Consider the following 17,959-nt stretch of genomic DNA (forward strand, 5'->3'; position numbering starts at 1 on the left):
TCTTTACTTTGGCCCGTTTAAATGTGTTACCTTCAGCTGTTTTGGAGGGTAGATTTCTTCATACGCTATATTTCCAACATTTCTGCCCGTGCCGCTCAGACATAATTGAGTCAGTGGGGCATGTATTATTGTACTGTGTATTTTATAGAGATATACTCTCTCTTCTTATTGGCCCAGTTCTGTTCCTTTATCCAGCCTGGCCAGATGATTTTTATGTACATTTAATTTTTCTCCTTTCTGACTCTGATGCCGAGATTACCTACTGTGTGGACAAATTTTGTGCCACTGTTTGTGACATCAGGAAGCAAATGGTTAACTCTTATGTTATGTAAGCTACATGTGTTACTCTGGTGGTGGGTTGGTAGTTTAGTATTATTCAGTATTATTTTATATCAGAGTATTTTAAGTTATGCTGCTTGTAACTGTTGATTATTGTAATTGCTGGCTGGTCATGGACTGTAATAAATGATGATGATGATGATGATGAAAATCAAGGAAGCTATATAAAAGGGAATACTTCCTGCAGAAATTGGAAGGCCTGCCCAATGAAGAGCACAGAAAGGAACACAAACTCTGGCAAAAGAAATGCAAGGAGACAATAAGAGATGCAAAAAGAGAGTCTGAGGAACATTTAGCTAAAAGCATCAAGGGGGAATAACAAGAAAACTTGATTACATACATCAGAAGCAGGAAACTTGCCAATGGGGCGATTAGGGATATGCCAGAACCACGCTTTGAAGCACAGTCCAAGCACTTGCAGGGAAATGCAAAAGAGATCTTTAAGAGAAAGGAGGGTAGGTGCTCCTTTCTGTTTCTTCCAGTTTCTTCCAGTTTCCTGCTGGGGTGGCGTGCATCCCCAAAAGCCTTATCTGCATGCATAGGTGTCACGTGTGTGCTGACGGCGTGTGGAGCTTTTTGGGATGTGCACCGCCCCAACAGGAAGCTGGAAGGGGCAGCGGAGAGCTAGTTCAAGCACAGGTTGGACTGTCAGAGTGAAAGGGATTATTGAGGAGGATATGGTGATTGCACGGAAGCTTTATGAGTTATTTGCACCTGAGGATACCGAGTGTATACCTGTGCCTGAACTGAGTTTCTCAGCGAAAGAGGCTCAAGAACTGAGTCAGACAGAGGTGAAGAGATGACATTCTAAACCATCTTGAAAAATTAAAAATTAACAAATCGCCAGGGCCAGATGGCATCCACCCAAGAATCCTGAAAGAACTCAAATGTGAAGTTACCAACCTTCTTACAAAAATATGTAACTTATCCCTACAACCGGGTTATGTACCAGAAAGTAGTCAATGCAACACCAATTTTCAAAGAGGGGTGGAGTGTGGGGTTGTCCAGAAAATTACAGGCTGGTTAACTTAATGTCTGTTCTGGGATTAATTAATGCAAAGCATTCTCAAGGATAAAATTGTTAAGCATGTCGAAGAACAGGCCCTGCTGAAGGAGAATCAGCATGGCTTCTGCAAAGGTAAATATTGCCTCACAAACCTTTTGGAGTGCTTTGAGAATGTCAACAGGCATGTGGATGCCTCAGGAGCAGCGGCCACCGGTCGTGTGCCCCGCCTTGCTATGCTCAATGCACACACAATAGTAGGCCTGCTATCCACACCCTGCATTTGGGAGGGCCTGAATCCAGGTTCAGTTTATGCATGTACAGTCATTCACACAAAAGCATGCACTTCTGTATGGACACCTTTGTGCAAGTACAACATAATATCTAAAGAGGGCTAATGTGTATAATCAACACATTCAGTTATCATTTGAACAGGCCCGGAGTCCCTCTGAAATTAATACGACTTATTTCCATGTAACATGTAGAGTATATAGGGCATTTAGGCTTATGCTGGTCAAAGAAGCCTAAGAGCTCCTGCTCCTGCAACTGGATCAATGATCCTGCATGCTTTTTTATGGTTTATTTTACTGGTTGGTTTATTTACCACAAGTTGATCACATAACTCCCTAGAAGCAACAGTCTACTGCACACAGATACTCAGGTGCATATGAACTTTGCTGACCACTGTGCGGAGGCAGGAGATAATCCAGCTCACTGTTTTGAGGAACTGAGGGGGACAAAGGAATTTATGTGGACCAGTTAATGATTCAACATGGGATGGCACTTCTGAGGGCAAGCTCAGGCTTTACCTCAGGGTTGCACAGGTCAAACCTCCCTGTTTTTGAGTACAAATCCTATCATTCTCAACCGCAGCAGACAATAAAGGATTATGGAAGTTGTAGTCTTCAGGAGGGCTAAGGTTGTGCAGCTCTGATCTATCTGTATCATTAAACCATCACTCCTTGCTATGTAAGATTTTGATGTTGCTAGCAGATAACAGAGTATCCCTTTCTTATCCATTTCTTATATGTAATCTCATGAGATTATATATGGACTATGGTGTGATCAAAAAGAAAGAAAAGAAAAAGCCCATGTTTTTGCACAGAATTGACAAACGCTGTAAAGATCCATTCTAATTAACATTCTGTATGAACTGATATACTTCTGGAGCCACAGAGATGCTACAATCATATGATACACACCTTCTGATTCAAAGATGATGGTTAAACAGGGAATGGAGAGAATATTCTTAAAATATAAATGTTAAGTGACAAACTAGATTTTTATCTAACTCTAGCAAAAAATACACCATTGTGATAGATGTGTGAAGGGAGGGCCTCTGTGAAGGGACCCTGGGTAGGGCAGAGCAAGACACTGCACGCTTTGCTTTCCTAGGTCTGTGAATGAAGGCTGGACCACCCAATGTCAGAGATGGTGGGCAGATTTTGCTCACCAGTTGTGCACAAATCGCAACCTATCTACTTTAAGCTGTCTGCTCAGTGGAGGCCATTAAGGGCTGACATAGTCACTATCTGCATAGCTTTCATCTCCCTTTAATCCCTACCTCTCCACTATGCATCTGCTGAGTGTGACAGAATCCAGGAAAAGGAAATTACATACCTTAGATGTTTTGCGTTAGGACTATGTTGGTTCACACATAAAGGAATTTATTGGTGTGCTCAAATATTCTGAAGGACCTTCTGCCAGCAGCAACTAATACAGAGTTCTCACTGAAAGAATTTAAGAAAAGGAACCACCACCTGTCACTTTAGTTTTTTCTCAGTTCCAACACAGATCTAACAGGATCTTTCAAATATAAAGATCGCTTCGTTAGTCTAATCTTTCTTAGTTAGGTTGCATTCTCACAATCCCAGCGATCTGATTTAAAGAGTTACCAGTAACCAGGATTGCTGAGCCCTGTGCAGCTGGTTGTGAGAATGCAGATTTCCAGAGCAATCCTGATCAAACATCTGTGTAGTTATACCACATTGAACCAGGATAGATAACCAAGATCTATCTTGATTTTCAAACCACTGTTAACCACAGTGGCTGGAACAGGATTGCTCTGGAAATCTGCATTCTCACAACCAGCTCCACAGGGCTCAGCATTTCAGGTTAATTATTTAACCAGTATGACTATGATTGTGAGAATGCAGCCTGTATAATGGTAGCAATGAAGTTATTGTGCTTTAAATATGCCAGAGGGGCATTCCCAAATAGGTAAACTTCCCTTTGTAAACACAGACCATAAAGAAGTAGGGTTAAGGTTCATAAACGTTACATTCATTCAATCTTTTGATTTTTATTTATTTTAAAACAATTGGAGGTTTGTTTGTTTTTTGCTTGTTGTTTTCATTACATGTTTGTTACAAATATTAGATTTCCATTTTTTGAAAGTTCAGAAGAAATCGCCAGTCTGGTGTAAAGAAGTTCACCGAACCCCAACAGGGATCTCTAAGGAGGTTGGCACACAAATAACATAGCCCATCCCTGAGCATACTCATGGAATCCTTTACCATCTCCTTTCCTTGTGCATGTACATCCTTTATGTGTATATGGAAAGTACCCTGGGATAATTAAAAATTATGGGGTGCAATGACCTTAGTGTTGTCTAAGGACCCCAGGGACACATCCCTACAGATGCAAGCAAGACTGTGGGCTCTGATATCTATTTAAATCTAAGACCGATGACTCTAAAATTGGTCCATTTCAAAACTTCTCCAATTCATCCCCATTTGCTGATTTGCTCCTGCTGAATCCATCTCAAGAGACCATCAGCTCTTTTAGATGGTAATATATTCCACCATCAGCACAGATTATGACAGCAGATAAAAAGAGAAATCCACACGACATGGAAGGATGCTGAGTAATATTCTCATCCCCATCTGCTGACAAACTGCTACAATCTGTAAAAAAACTAGTTTTTTCAAGCTCTTTTTATTCTAATTTGAAAAAGGTTTGTCTTGTGGTAGCAAGCATGACTTGTCCTCTTAGCTAAGCAGGGTCTGCCCTGGTTGCATCTGAATGGGAGACTTGATGTGTGAGCACTGTAAGATATTCCCCTCAGGGGATGGAGCCGCTCTGGGAAGAGCAGAAGGTTTCAAGTTCCCTCCCTGGCATCTCCAAGACAAGGCAGAGAGAGATTCCTGCTGGCAGCCTTGGAGAAGCTGCTGCCAGTCTGTGTAGATGATACTGAGCTAGATGGACAAATGCTCTGGCTCAGTATATGGCAGCTTTCTATGTTCCTATGGATTGCCACAGATGTTGCTAATAATATTATGTGATATTCCTGAACATTGTGTGTATTTCTCATTTTTATCTCCCACTGTAATTTATACTGGAATATATCACCATCTGGAAAAGCCCCCAATACCCAGTAGAAACTACACTGTCGCTTATGTGACCAAGGTCAGTTTCTAAGGGTTGTTGGCAATGAGGAGAGAGAGGCAGACATTTCTATCTGAGTGTGTTTCCAAGCTGGTCTACAGGGGCCTTCACATGCTGAACACCAGGAGATCTGTCAACCTTACTGATCTCAAGGTTCACTCCAGTGGTTGAAAGAGAACAAAAATAAACCATCAAGCAGGAACATTGGCTCTGATCCAGCTCTGGCCATGGACAACTAGTTATGCATCCTAAAAAGTAGCCCTGGATGGGGATATGCATCCATGTGCACATCAAAAGGTACACCTAAATAGGTCAATGGGTGATGGATGAGCATGATGATGTTGATGAAGGTGCATAGCTAGAGCCATATCTGCATCTACAGTGCATCAGCCTCTGAAGCCAACTTCTGCACATGGATCTTCCTTGCTCAGCTGGGAAAATTAGGTTTCTTAAAGAAACCAAAAACAGAACCTGCTCCTAATACCCCAGTGCTTTGCTTCCTTTAACAGAAAGTTGTTAAAATAAATCATAATTTGAAAAGTCACAAGGACCTTTGGGAAGCCATTGTGCAAAAGCACTTCATATTTAGTGCAGTTTATTAAAAAAAAAAATTCCACAGCAATCTGCCTGTAGCCCAGTTCTTGAAACATTTACTCAGATGTAAGTCCTACCGAATTCAATGGGGCTTAACCCAGATTCCGTGTGCATAGAATTGCAACTTTAGTCCTTCATTGAGAAAGGCCACCAAATGTAGCTGCTGGTGTGAAATTCGGCAGAACTCACCCATACTGTATTATCACCATCTGTTATTTATATAGCAGCATCTTAGATTTTGCTGGGCTCTTAAGCACATCCCTGAAATAAATGGCATTGTCCCTACGGATGAATAAGTTCCAAGTAATGCCCTGGCGTAAAAACTCTCCATCTTATTCTGACAACCTGCATTTGTCACATGAAGCTAATCAAGAGGTTGCTTTCACTTTAGATTAAGCTTGAGTCACTGGAAGCACTTTAAGACAGGTAGGTTCTACTGTGCTGTCTTGGCCTGCTGCTGTGAGCTGTCTCCCCCATTACAGCTTTGCGTGTCAATTTCACCTGCACTTTCTCGGAGGTCACAATGTACCAAGTGATACGGCTACACACAGAACCAATAGCTCATCTCAGCTGGAATAAAATCGGCTCACTTTCTGCTTCAGTGGGGGAACAAGACCTGCAATATGGCGTCCTCATTCATTTCTACCCTTAATGGTCTTATCTCTGATCATCGCCGATTTATGCATGAAGACCATGGAAACGGAAACTCTCTTCTCCACAGAAACCATCCATCTGTCACTCACTCACAACAAAGAATACTGGCAGATGCCTATTTTTGAATTTGCTCATACCTAAACCAGATGAGAGTCAGTACTGGGCATACTAACCACAGCTTTAAACTAGCTTAATCCGTTTATACCAGAGCTTTAAAGTGGTTTAACCATCATTCCCCTTCCCTAAGAAACCTTAGGCACAGTAGGGAGCATGTTGTAGGGAGTTTGCAGGGAGCTAGAGAATTCTCGGACCCTTTCTAAACTACAACTCCCAGGTTACTTTGGGGGAAGTCATGACAGTTACACTGGTATAAACCTAATATAAATTTGTAGAATAGAATTTGCCAGTGAGTGTATGTGTGTTTTTAATAATAGCAATAGCAATAGCAATAGCACTTACATTTATATACCGCTCTATAGCCGGAGCTCTCTAAGCGGTTTACAATGATTTTAGCATATTGCCCCCAACATTCTGGGTACTCATTTTACCGACCTCGGAAGGATGGAAGGCTGAGTCAACCTTGAGCCCCTGGTCAGGATTGAACTTGTAACCTTCTGGTTACAGGGCGGCAGTTTTACCACTGCGCCACCAGGGGCTAATAAGGGACAAAAAAGGCCTATCTTCCTCAGCCTTCATCCTGCTGAGGCCTAGACTCATCCATGATCTTGAGGACTCTGTCTATGTCACCAACTACTTTAGCTTGCTACCAAATGGTAAGGGGAGGGCTCGGGGAGAAGCAGCCTTAAAGACTTGCATTATATTACTAGAATTTGAATGCGTTGATACTGAGGGATGCAGAACTAAAGAGATTATTTGTCCTCTATGTCCTTTGCTGAGGGGTTTCCTCACTTTTGCCTCCACTCAGAACTAGTCTTGGATGAAAAATAAAAATGAACACAGACCCTCCGTAAACCACAACAAGTTTAAATGAATAATCCCAGATCCTTCAATGCAGACTTTTCAAGCATCCATGCACAAATATAACAGAGGGCTCTTCCAGATGATGATATAGTTTAGCTTCAGCACAAATTACAATGGGAGATAAAAAGAGAAACCCGCACAACTTTCAAGATTGTTACGTAATAGTCTTAGTGTCATCTGCTGGCAATGTGTGAAAAAGCCATGTTTTCTCAAATGTCTTTTAGTCTAACTTGGGGGGAATACCCAGTTTTTTCACAGAGTGCTGCAGATGGTCTAAGATATTATGCAATGCCCTTGAACATTGTATGGATCTCTAATCTGATCTCCTGTTGTAATTTGTGGTGAAGTTGAAATATATTACTATCTAAAAGAGCCCAGAATCTACCCTACTAACAGAGGTTTCCTTTGTTCGGACATTTCCAAACAATATTATTCCGGCATATGGAATATGTGGTGGTTACTCATTTATTACGATCCAGAGAACATTTCCTACCTAGAACCTGAGTTCCTGGGAAATCAAGTTTTTCTTGCATCCACACCACACTGTTGAGATGCTTGGAAAATGAAGTACCCTCCACTCATTCATTGCAGCCCCAGCTTTTGTAGCAATAAGAAGTTTTGTGCAGGTGGTGATTACTCTAGGTTCTCAGGTACCTGATCAGTGCCAGTTCTCTCTCCACCTCCTCAATCAGTGACATTTCAAAGAGTTTAAGATGCTCCACCATTTTTACCTTTGGAGAATGGGTGCTCTGAAGTATGAATTTTTGTCTATCCCCTGCCCCCCACCTTTAAAAATACCCCAAACAACTTGGCTGTATGTACATTCACAAGGCAGCAAAACATGTTTCCTTCCATGGCTGGCTACCGCTGATGCTGGCTTGGGGCTAACAGTATCTTAACACTTACAAAAAGAAGCACTTTGGGAGGGTTGTCTGGAAAGGCCCTTATTCACAACATGATCTTCCGCAAAGTGCTCTCTGAAAATTTGGTTAAAAGTTCTGCCCTTGCTCAGCCCCACCCTAAGTGGCTGACTACAGTTCTCTATCGGTAAAACTGGCTCTGACCTCATCAGATCCAGCCCTGTCAGCCACAGGCGGAAACCATTCCTTCATCCCATTTACTCGCATAGTTATGAGAGAAGCAATTGTTTCACATGCAGACTCTTCCAACAAAGAAGGCTCAGCCTATTCTTTCAGTGCATTGAGCTCCCTCTTCTTCCTCTTAATTTAAAGCCAGTTGGGAAGAGGTGTATACATGATGACCCCAAACCACGGTTCTTTCATCAGTTGGTTTCCTCTGGGATTTGTCCTGGGATTCTGAACCCCAAAGCAGCCTGGTCCAAAGTGTTCCTGGGGCTGGAATTAACATAGCTGGAACGTGTCTCTATTGTGCAACTGGTCCTTTGCAGGAACTGGAGGAAATTCTCCTGGATGGAACCTTCTGGGCTGGAGATGCACAGCTCTTGACTCAGGGGCTTACTGAGGCATTGTCGTCCCAGTTTTGCCAGTTCTTCCCTGATCTGACGGTTCAGTAGCCCATAGAAAAAAGGGTTGATAGCAAAGGAGGAATAGGCAAGCCAGGTCACAACAATTTCACCATAACCAGGGACCGTAGAGGCAGAGGTGATGGAGCAGTGTAGGTGGAAGGAGAAGAATGGGAGCCAGCAACAGAGGAATTGACCTACAATCAGGACTAATGTCATGGCAGCCTTATTCCCACCAAACAAGCGTTCTGGTGACAGCCTGGGAGGCACGTTCCTCGTTGTGATGATAGTGACTTGGCTGTGAATGGAGTCTGATCGTTGCCGGGGTGTGGCTGTCCAGGAAGGGACAGGGACATGCTGCAGGGAAGCAATCCGGGCTACCTTGTAGATGCTGCCATAGACTGCAAATATGATCAAGGTGGGAACTATAAAGCAGAGAATGCTGAAGATGATCACAAAGATCTTCTTGTGGGCTCCAGGGCTCCAATAAACAGTACACTTGCTGGCACTGCTGGCTCCATTGTCTTGGGGCCAGCCCACTAGTGCCAAAGCAGCGACAAGAATGGACTTAACCCAGATGAAAGCCACAACTGTGGCTGCCAGCCCAGTAGTCATCTTGACCTCGTATCTCATCGGATGGACAATGTAATAGTACCGTTCGATACTGATCACAGAGATGGTGAGGATGGAGGCACTGATGAAGCAAACATTCAGGAAGATCAGTGTCTGGCATTCAGCAATGCTGTATAAAACTCTGTTAAAACAAGTGGAGCTGGAGATGATCCCCAGGGGCATGACAAAAATGGATGACAACAGATCTACTAGGCAGAGATGGCAGACAAAGATGAACTTCCTCAGCAGTGGCGTCTTGAGAATGACAACCATGACTGCTGTATTGGCAACCAAGGCAATGACGCTCAGCATGACCATGAAGAAAATGCCAATGGCCTCCTGAAACTGGGACACCTCAGGTGGATAGAATGCATCAAGTCCCTGGGTAGAATTAATCCTAGTTCTGTTGACCATTGTCCCTGAGGTCTATTTCAAATGGGCCTGGACCCTGGCAGCAAGAATGTACACTGGTGGCCAGTGGACGTTTGGGTTGTATGTCACTGCCACCATCTTCTTCTCTGGTGGTACTTTATCCCTGTGGAGAAAGAAAAAGAAGAGCAAAACTTAACAACTTAGTAATGAATGAATGACTGGATTGTGCCAGAACAGGCCAGGGGTTCTCAGACTTAGATCTCCAGAGGCTGTTGGACTACAACTTACATTATTCACAGGAGATGGCTGGGATGATTGGAGTTGTAGTTTAACATCTGGGGACCCAAGTTTGAGAACCCCTGTGCTAGAAGCAAGTGAGAGATAAGGTAACTCGGCAGCCCTATCCAGAGCTCGTGTAACTCAAGGTTGCCAGCAATCTGGAAACTGCTGCTCTGTAGAAGTAGTAGGCGTTTATTTTCAGTCACTGACCAGAAAAATACAGATACATAAAATTCATACAGACATTACAAAGGAAAAAGGAAGAGAAAAAACTCAGTTCAGATTAAAATAACTATCTTTAGTAGATAGTAGTATTTGACCATTCAACTACATAACATGGTCTTACGAATTCTACTAGCAATTGGGCAGAATTTGGCAACTACATAAGAAATCTTGTCATCATGGTCTGATAAAAGATGACATATATCATCATTATCAGAAAAGCCCAAAGATTTGATAAATATGGGATAATATACACACTGTGAATGTCCCTGTAAAAGCTACAATATAATAAACACATGCGCTGTTGTTTCGATAGCTCCTACTTTTGTGAACACAAAGTAATGGGGTAATGATGGGATATCCTTTATTGTAGCACACAGAAAACTTGGTGAGGATGTTCCTAGCAACAGTCTCCATCCTCTTCGAATCGGGGCATAACTATAATAGGGCAAGTGGAGACAGTTGTCTGAGGGCCCAATGCCTTGGGGGGCCCCTCAGAGGCAAGTCACATGACTGACTCCCCCAGCCGAACACTCGCCCGGGCTTCCTTCAATTGTATTCATCCTCCAAAATTGATGTGAGTGTCACTAAGCTTTTTGTTACCACTATTCAGCCTCATTTAAGATGTCTTTACTTCATGAGCTGAGCTTCAGTAAAGGGAGGGGGGCATTTTAAAGTCTTGTCTCTGGGCCCACTCCAACCTTGCTACGCCCCTGTCTTCGAAGAGCATTGGAACTATACTTCTCCTTTCAGAGACGTAAGCCTCCACAGTTTATATTCTGCAGTTCTACGAAAATGCAGCAAGAAACACTCAACATGCAGAATACAGTTTCCTGAGAACTGGAACATGGGAACATAGTAAGCTGCCATATACTGAGTCAGACCATTGGTCCATCTAGCTCAGTATTGTCTACACAGACTGGCAGCGGCTTTTTCAAGGTTGCAGGCAGGAATCTCTCTCAGCCCTATCTTGGAGCTTCCAGGAAGCGAACTTGGAACCCAGATGCTCTTCCCAGATCAGCTCAAGGGGAATATCTTACAGTGCTCACATGTGGTCTCCCATTCAAATGCAACCAGGGCAGACCCTGCTTAGCTAAGGGGACAATTCATACTTGCTACCACAAGTATGGAGCAGAGCCACATGAGAAGCTGTTGACCAACAAACTGCTTATTTAACATATTCTTGAATCACTTTTGTGTTTAAAAATAAACAAAGCATACAGTTAAGTACAATAAATGTGAAGAAATCATCAAAATAACAGAATACACTGAGGTGAACCAGGGACAACACTAAACACAATTGTTTCTCAAAGGCCTCAGAAAATAAAACAGTCTTTGCCTGGAGCCTAAAAGACAATAGTGTAGGCACCTGGAAAGGCCTATTCATAGGCCTTGGGCCTGCGTGCAGGACAAGGAATGGTAGGACGCAAACATGGTTGGCACACTGCATATAAGAGGCAGAGAAAGGAGAAGGCCAAGGAGGAACTAGGAGTGACAGAGGAGATGGGAAATAGTATGTCTCCTTCCCTCTACATATTCTTCTTTGGCTGAGGCTGAAGAGGCCCTATAGCTTTTCCCATCCCTTTTCCTCACAGGCTGCAAAAATAAGCTTGTTAGTATGTAGGAAATGCCTGGAGAATCTCTGGAGCCAGTAGTAAGATTTCCAGACTGAATAAGATTTTCAGCAATCAGGACGTGGAGTGTTAATGTCTTGCCCAGCTCCTGACCTCTTTGCAGGCCTGGCAGAAACAGACTAATGATGCAAAATAAGCAGCTACTCAGAATTTAATGTTTGTTAAGTTATGCATGTTTCAGAGTTCCGCTTGATTTGGCCCTGAATTTGACTTACCTTTGGGTGCAGAATTGTTTGTTTGTTTGTTTGTTTGGACATTTGTCCCAAGGGACATCCTGTAGAGAGTGGGGGAGGAGTCAGGAGGGAAAGGGAAGGAGAAAATGGAGTTGTTGCTGAATAAAGTAAACCTTATTTAAATCTAAAGATTTCCTTATATGTATGAGGGAAGCAGCCATAAAACAACTTAGTGTGCACAACCTAGATATAAGCCAAATTAGAGCAGAGCAGATGCCATTCACATATTTTGGAGGTTGGCCAAACCCATATTCTCAAGCATCCTGAGTCACATGTCAAGAAATCTTGAGAAGGGTTTTTATTTTTAACAGTTGAAGGCAGGTATACCATTGGATCTCTAAGCTCCCTTTTATTTCTACATTTAAAGGGAATACTGTGCTTGCAAATATATATCAAATTATTTGCACTATGTGCACGAGATGAGACATTCCTGCACTCACAGTTTGGCCTTTTAGCTCTAAACTTGATACACAAGGTGCAGTGTTGTGTGGAAGTCCTCTACACTCATATAACATTGGGTTGCAAGAACATTGGCGTGTTATCCTTGTCGGCAATGCAGGAGTTACTCTTCACTAAATACCACTTGTTGCTGGTGAGCCATGGGGAGAAGGCTATTGCCTTCAGGTTCTGCTTGTCTGCTTCCTGGAGGCATCTGGTTGATCACTGTGGAAAACAGGATGTTGGAGTATTTAGGCCTTTGGTCTGATCCAGCAAGGCTTTTATTATATTGGGCACCTATGTTCAGACTATGTTCAGAATGCTGCATGTGAGTTGCAGGAATCAGATGCACTGATTATGCAAATCTGAACTTTAAAGCACACCTTCATATGTACCATGAAGATGTATCCTCAAGATATCTATTGTATTGGTACAAATGTCACAGACATTGGTAGTTTCTCTCCCTCTTTTCCTGTGCAAAGCTTAGGAACAGGCCCGACCTTAGGGCGGGGCGACCCTCACGTTTGGAGGGGCCTCGCTGTGCTTGCCTGGAGGTGTGGGGGAAGCAAGCCCCGCGCCCACTGCGCCTGATGCAGGCGGCACGGCTCCGCTCTGAAACGGGGCTGCACGATCCGTTTCAGAGCAAATACCGGCAGCACTGCATTCACATTCCTCCCTTAAGGCAGGGAGAGCAGCTCCCGGCCACACTGCATACACAGTCAGTGCTGGTTGGTATTTGCTCTGAAACGGGGCGTGGGGCCCGTTTCAGAGCGAGGCCACGCCCCCTGCTGCATCTGATGTCAGATGCTGCTGACGTCAGACGCAGGGGGCAGGCCCCTTTGTCCCACACCCCATTCAGTAGCCTTCTTGTTTTTAGTAAAGAGCAGAAATTTGACTCCCCCATCTTGAATTTTTTCAATTTAATGTTTTTAAACATTTTATAACAATTTATATTTTGCAACAACATGCCCAAGTTGCCCCCCCACGCCCCATACCCTCCCCCAAGAAAGAAAGAAAGAAAGAAAGAAAGAAAGAAAGAAAGAAAGAGAAGAGAAGAGAAGAGAAGAGAAGAGAAGAGAAGAGAAGAGAAGAGAAGAGAAGAAGGGAGAATCACCATTGCACTAAGATGTGGATAGATCAGAAAGATTCTTATTCTAAGAAAAGATTAAGAAAGTTATCCCAAATTTCAGACCATTTATCCAATTTATTTACTTTTAAGAGGGCCCATTTTTCATGTGCTGCAAGCTTAAGTAGGTCCTGTACCCAATCCTCGCACCGAGGGGGATTGGGAGATTTCCACAGCCTCAATATCAACCTCTTGGCAACCGGCAGGCTCCGCCAAAGCCATTGGGGCTATTCTTACAATCACAAAAATTGGGCTAAATCCTAGCCCGATTTTTGTGATCGTAAGAACCACCGGGCTCGCATCCAAGCCCGGTGGTTCTGGAGCGGCTAACCTGCTCCTGTAGCCCACCCCTTAGCCCAGGTTTGCGGAGCGAGCGCTCCGCAAACCCAGGCTATTTGTTTGTGAGCAGCCCCCTGGCCAGGAGGCTTAAAAGCAGCCTCCCGGCTCGGGGGTTTCCCCAGTATGCCCTGCGCTGGAGTTGCTGGGGTCGCCAAGGCGTCTGGACCGAATTGAGCCGATATGGTATGTCTCAGTTGCATATATTGCCAGGCACATGCTGGTGGAACTCTTCTTGCAGGAGTGCAAATAGTTTGTAGCTATCATTTACATTTTTCAGCTGTGATAATCAGTAAATCCCTTTATCAATCCAATGTTTCCACAAAATTGGTTGTTTGCCTATCAATATATGTGGGTTACCCCACAGTGTCATATCCATGTGGGCATAGGGATCAAAGTTTAGTTGCCTTGCCAGTTCCTTCCAGGTGTGTTGGGCTGCTAGTATGGTAGGGGATTGGTAGTGGGGATGTTTAAGATATCTGGAGCCAAGTGCTTCCCATCCTTCCAAGGGCTTCAGTTCTGGTAGCTCCACTTGAGCCCATTCTGCCCTTTCCCCATCTGTGTTGGCATGCCAATGGATAGCCTGTGCAATTAAAAACGTGTTATTGTACAATCTAAGATTCACTAGGTTGAAGCCCCCTTTGTCTGCGGCCAACTGGAGTTTATTAAAAGCAATCTGAGGCCTGCCATTACCCCAGAGGAACCTCCTCACAGCTCTGTCAATTTCTCTAAAGTATCTTTGAGGAATAAGCAACGGAAGCCCTCTTAAAGTATAAATACATCTGGGCATAACATTCATTTTTACAACAGCTATCTTACCCCACAAACTCAGTGGAAGGTCAGCCTGGCGGAGGAAGTCTATCTTAATCTGTGAAAGTATGTTATCTAAGTTAGTTTTGACAATTTGATTAGGTTGTTTAGTAATTAGAATACCTAAGTATTTCACGGAGTCTGTTTTCCAAGTAAAGGGCCAGGGCATATCCCTATGAGAGAGGGGCAATTTCCCAATGGACATGGCCTCAGATTTGTGCCAATTAATTTTGTAGCCAGAGAGGTCCCCAAATTGGTATAGTAATTCCATAAGTTTAGGGACGGATTCCTGTGGTTTGGAAAGAAACAAGAGGGTGTCATCTGCATACTCACTTGCTAAAATGCATAGGGCTGTAGCTCACCATTCTTTCTCCTGTAAAATGCTTTGCTGTCTGTAAAATGAAAGCAACAGTACATCACTATTATAATTTCAAGGTGGCTGTATTAGGTCCGTCTTCATAACAGATTGCATTAAATCCTGTCTGTGCTCGCTCGCTCTCTCACACACATGCAAGTCACTGCGGTGTATTGGTTAAGAGTATCATACTGTGAGCGGGAAGTCCCAGGTACATATCCTGCTCAGCCATGAAATGACTGCATGAATTTAAGCCATACCTACTAAGTGGTGCAGTGGGGAAATGCTTGACTAACAAGCAGAAGGTTGCCGGTTCAAATCCCCGCTGGTACTATATTGGGCAGCAGCAATATAGGAAGATGCTGAAAGGCATCATCTCAGACTGCTCAGGAGATGGCAATGGTAAACCCCTCCTGTATTCTACCAAAGACAACCACAGGTACTTTCTACAGCAAGCCTTAACCTGCAATTTGGACCCTTAGCTAAAATTACCTTCAGTGAGATTCTTTTTAAGACTATCAGTTAAGGTTTTCTTAACTGGCCTAACTAACATTTGCCTTCATGTACCCCCTTTATCCTTAATTAAATCTGTTGTATGGCACTTCTGCCTCTTCTTCATTTCCACAATGCAATAGTTGCTCAAATTGATACTGTAACAGGACTGCTCCCTCCAGCCAAGCTAATTCCCCATGCTAAGCCAAAGCATTGTTGAAGTGTCTTGCCAAGCACTCCGGAGCAGTTCTGCTAACAGTGTGGTTAACCCTCTTTCTACAGGGGTGGAAAAATCCCCCCCCCTCGCCCAATTGGGATCCCTCCTTAAGTCTTTTATTCTCACATTGTGAAGTCACAAAGAGATTGACCATTGGCTGACAGGTACAGGACCAGTCATTTAAGTTCAAAAGTAAGAAAATGAAACACAACAAGCCTGCATTAAGCCTGCATCCCCTGCTAACTGGGCAAAGAGGCACCTTTTTAACATGGTGATTCTCTTTATTTAGCAGGGGGAGAGTAACTGGCCCTATCCACCCCCAGCACAGCATCCCTCCAGCGACTGCTGCTGGTGTCTATCTTGTGAGCCCTTCTGGGGACAGGGAGCCATCTTATTTATTTATTATTTCTCTGTGTAAACCGCCCTGAGCCATTTTTGGAAGGGTGGTATAGAAATCGAATTATTATTATTATTATTGAAATCACTGCTTACACAAGGGCAGAAACTGAAGTATAAAGTGAGTCAACCTGGGCTGACTTCATTCCCCTAAGGGAGAAGATACCATTCCTGCTCTGGCTTATCAGGGTCAGCACACCAGTGGCAAGCAATGGTAGCTATTCTGCACAGTAGCATCTAGGTAAGTGGAATCAGCACCTGAATGGATGCTTCATGTTTTAGCTCCTTGGACTGTCTGGCTATTTCAGGGGGGCTCAGCACATTAATAATAACGATAATGATAAACAACTTTTAGCCACCCCATAACAAATTGTTCTCTGGCCGGCTCACAAGAGAGGATTAAAATATAACATAAAAACACTTAACACATTAAATCATAACAGACTCCAAAAAAGGTGAAAAGAAAAAACAAAATATAATACAAAGCAGCTTAAGAACTCATTTTAAAATTAGTTAAAAATCAGATCAGATCTGAAAACCAAAATTTAAAAGGCCTAGGTGAACGAAAAGGTCTTTACCTGGCATCTAAAAGAACAAAGTGATGAAGCCAGGTGAACCTCCTTGGAGAGGCTATTCCAAGGTTCCTTCCAAGGTTTAGCAGAGGCACCTGGAGGAGGGCCTCCAAAGAAGATCTTAAGTTTTGGGTAGGGACATATGGGGCAAGGCACTCCCTCAGATAACCCAGTCCCAAACCATTTAGGGTTAAGGTTAAAACCAGCACTTTGAATTGGGTCTGGAAACAGACTGGGAGTCATGATGTATATGTTGATTTCCCAGAATTTCAAAGACCATTTATTTCAACTTAGATTCTTTTACAGACAAAATTAAACCAGAGCTTGACTGTGATGGTGTTCAAAATCACATAGGTCCTATAGCTCTTTATAAATGATGCTTTGCCACTCATCCTTGGCATAGCAGTAGGGTGAAAAGTATTGGAACTAGGTTTAAATACATTTCATACACAGCCATTGACATTCAGTTTCTCCAGCTGTAATATAGAAATAGCAATGAAATACCTTCCAGGGTGGTTGCAAGGATGAACATATACAGTACGTATATAATTACAGACATGATACCGATTTCCTCCCTCAAAAATCTTCATGCCAGTGGTTTTGAGAAACAAGACTTAGACCAGAATTTCGTATTTTCGTGATTGTTTCAAGTGGGGGCATCTATTAGGCAACCTACAGAATACCCAACGTCTGTTGAAAAGATTTGCTTCTCATCTCTAGATTAGCTTTCCCTGAAAGAAGTACTTCTTGCTAGTACAAGGTGAAGCCTCAGCAAGACAACTTTATTTCCACTCCCGCTGATCTCTTTTCCTGGGCGGGTTCCATTGCATGCGTTTTGGGTGGTCCTTTTACAGATGGTCTCATTAATCTCCCACCCCCACCGTCATGATCTAGGAGTTCCATGTTTGAGGGATGGGGTGGACAGCTCAGGGACTGAGACAGAGTCGGCATACCTAACAACTCAAACCTCATGCTGCCTGCCAGGAGAATGAGAGGAGCTAATGCCAGTAACCACCCCCCCTGCCCCCAACTCCCCCCCTCCACACAACTAGAGGACATGGCTGTGCCTTGATTCGATGACTTAGAGTTCCTTGAGGGCCTGCCAGCCCAAGCTGAGGTCCCCCAGCATCACTGGAGGGGCAGTGCTTAGAAACTTGGACATCTGTAAGAAGGAACCACATGGTTTAGGCAAATGACATGGCTTATTTCCACGTCAGCATAACCAGCTCTCAAGGAAGGGAACTGCTATGGGATAAAACTGTGTTAGTCACCGACCTGACCCACATTCCTGGAGCAGCATGGGATCCAACTATGTGGAAGCTGCTCCCATAGTGCTCTGGAGGTTTTACAGACTGGGCTCCCTACCACCCCACCCACCCTCCGCAGAATCCGCTCCTGATTGGAGTGTGCCAGTCCACATTTTG

The 17,959-nt window shown here is 43.6% G+C and overlaps 1 protein-coding gene across 8 annotated transcripts in view; it reads right to left on the bottom strand.

Moving 5' to 3' along the window:
• GPR62 (G protein-coupled receptor 62) overlaps positions 1–17,959 on the bottom strand; it is a 43,097-nt gene that overhangs the window by 8,679 nt on the left and 16,459 nt on the right. For 3 of the 8 annotated variants that reach the window (XR_008316502.1, XR_008316504.1, XR_008316505.1), the window contains 3 exons: positions 14,837–14,895; positions 7,452–9,588; positions 2,963–3,072 (listed from right to left, as the gene is read on the bottom strand). Coding sequence is in view for 1 of the 8 variants with exons in the window: in XM_053297541.1 (XP_053153516.1) it covers positions 8,241–9,467 (1,227 nt within the window). In the remaining 7 variants the exon portion in view is untranslated. Of the gene's footprint in view, positions 1–443; positions 574–2,962; positions 3,073–3,624; positions 9,589–9,713; positions 11,188–11,775; positions 11,835–14,836; positions 14,896–17,959 lie in introns of those variants that run through there. The other 5 variants (XR_008316503.1, XR_008316506.1, XR_008316507.1 and 2 more) reach the window with 5 other exon arrangements.

Source organism: Hemicordylus capensis, chromosome 2 (genome assembly GCF_027244095.1).
Source record: "Hemicordylus capensis ecotype Gifberg chromosome 2, rHemCap1.1.pri, whole genome shotgun sequence".
Taxonomy (NCBI): Eukaryota; Metazoa; Chordata; class Lepidosauria; order Squamata; family Cordylidae; genus Hemicordylus; species Hemicordylus capensis.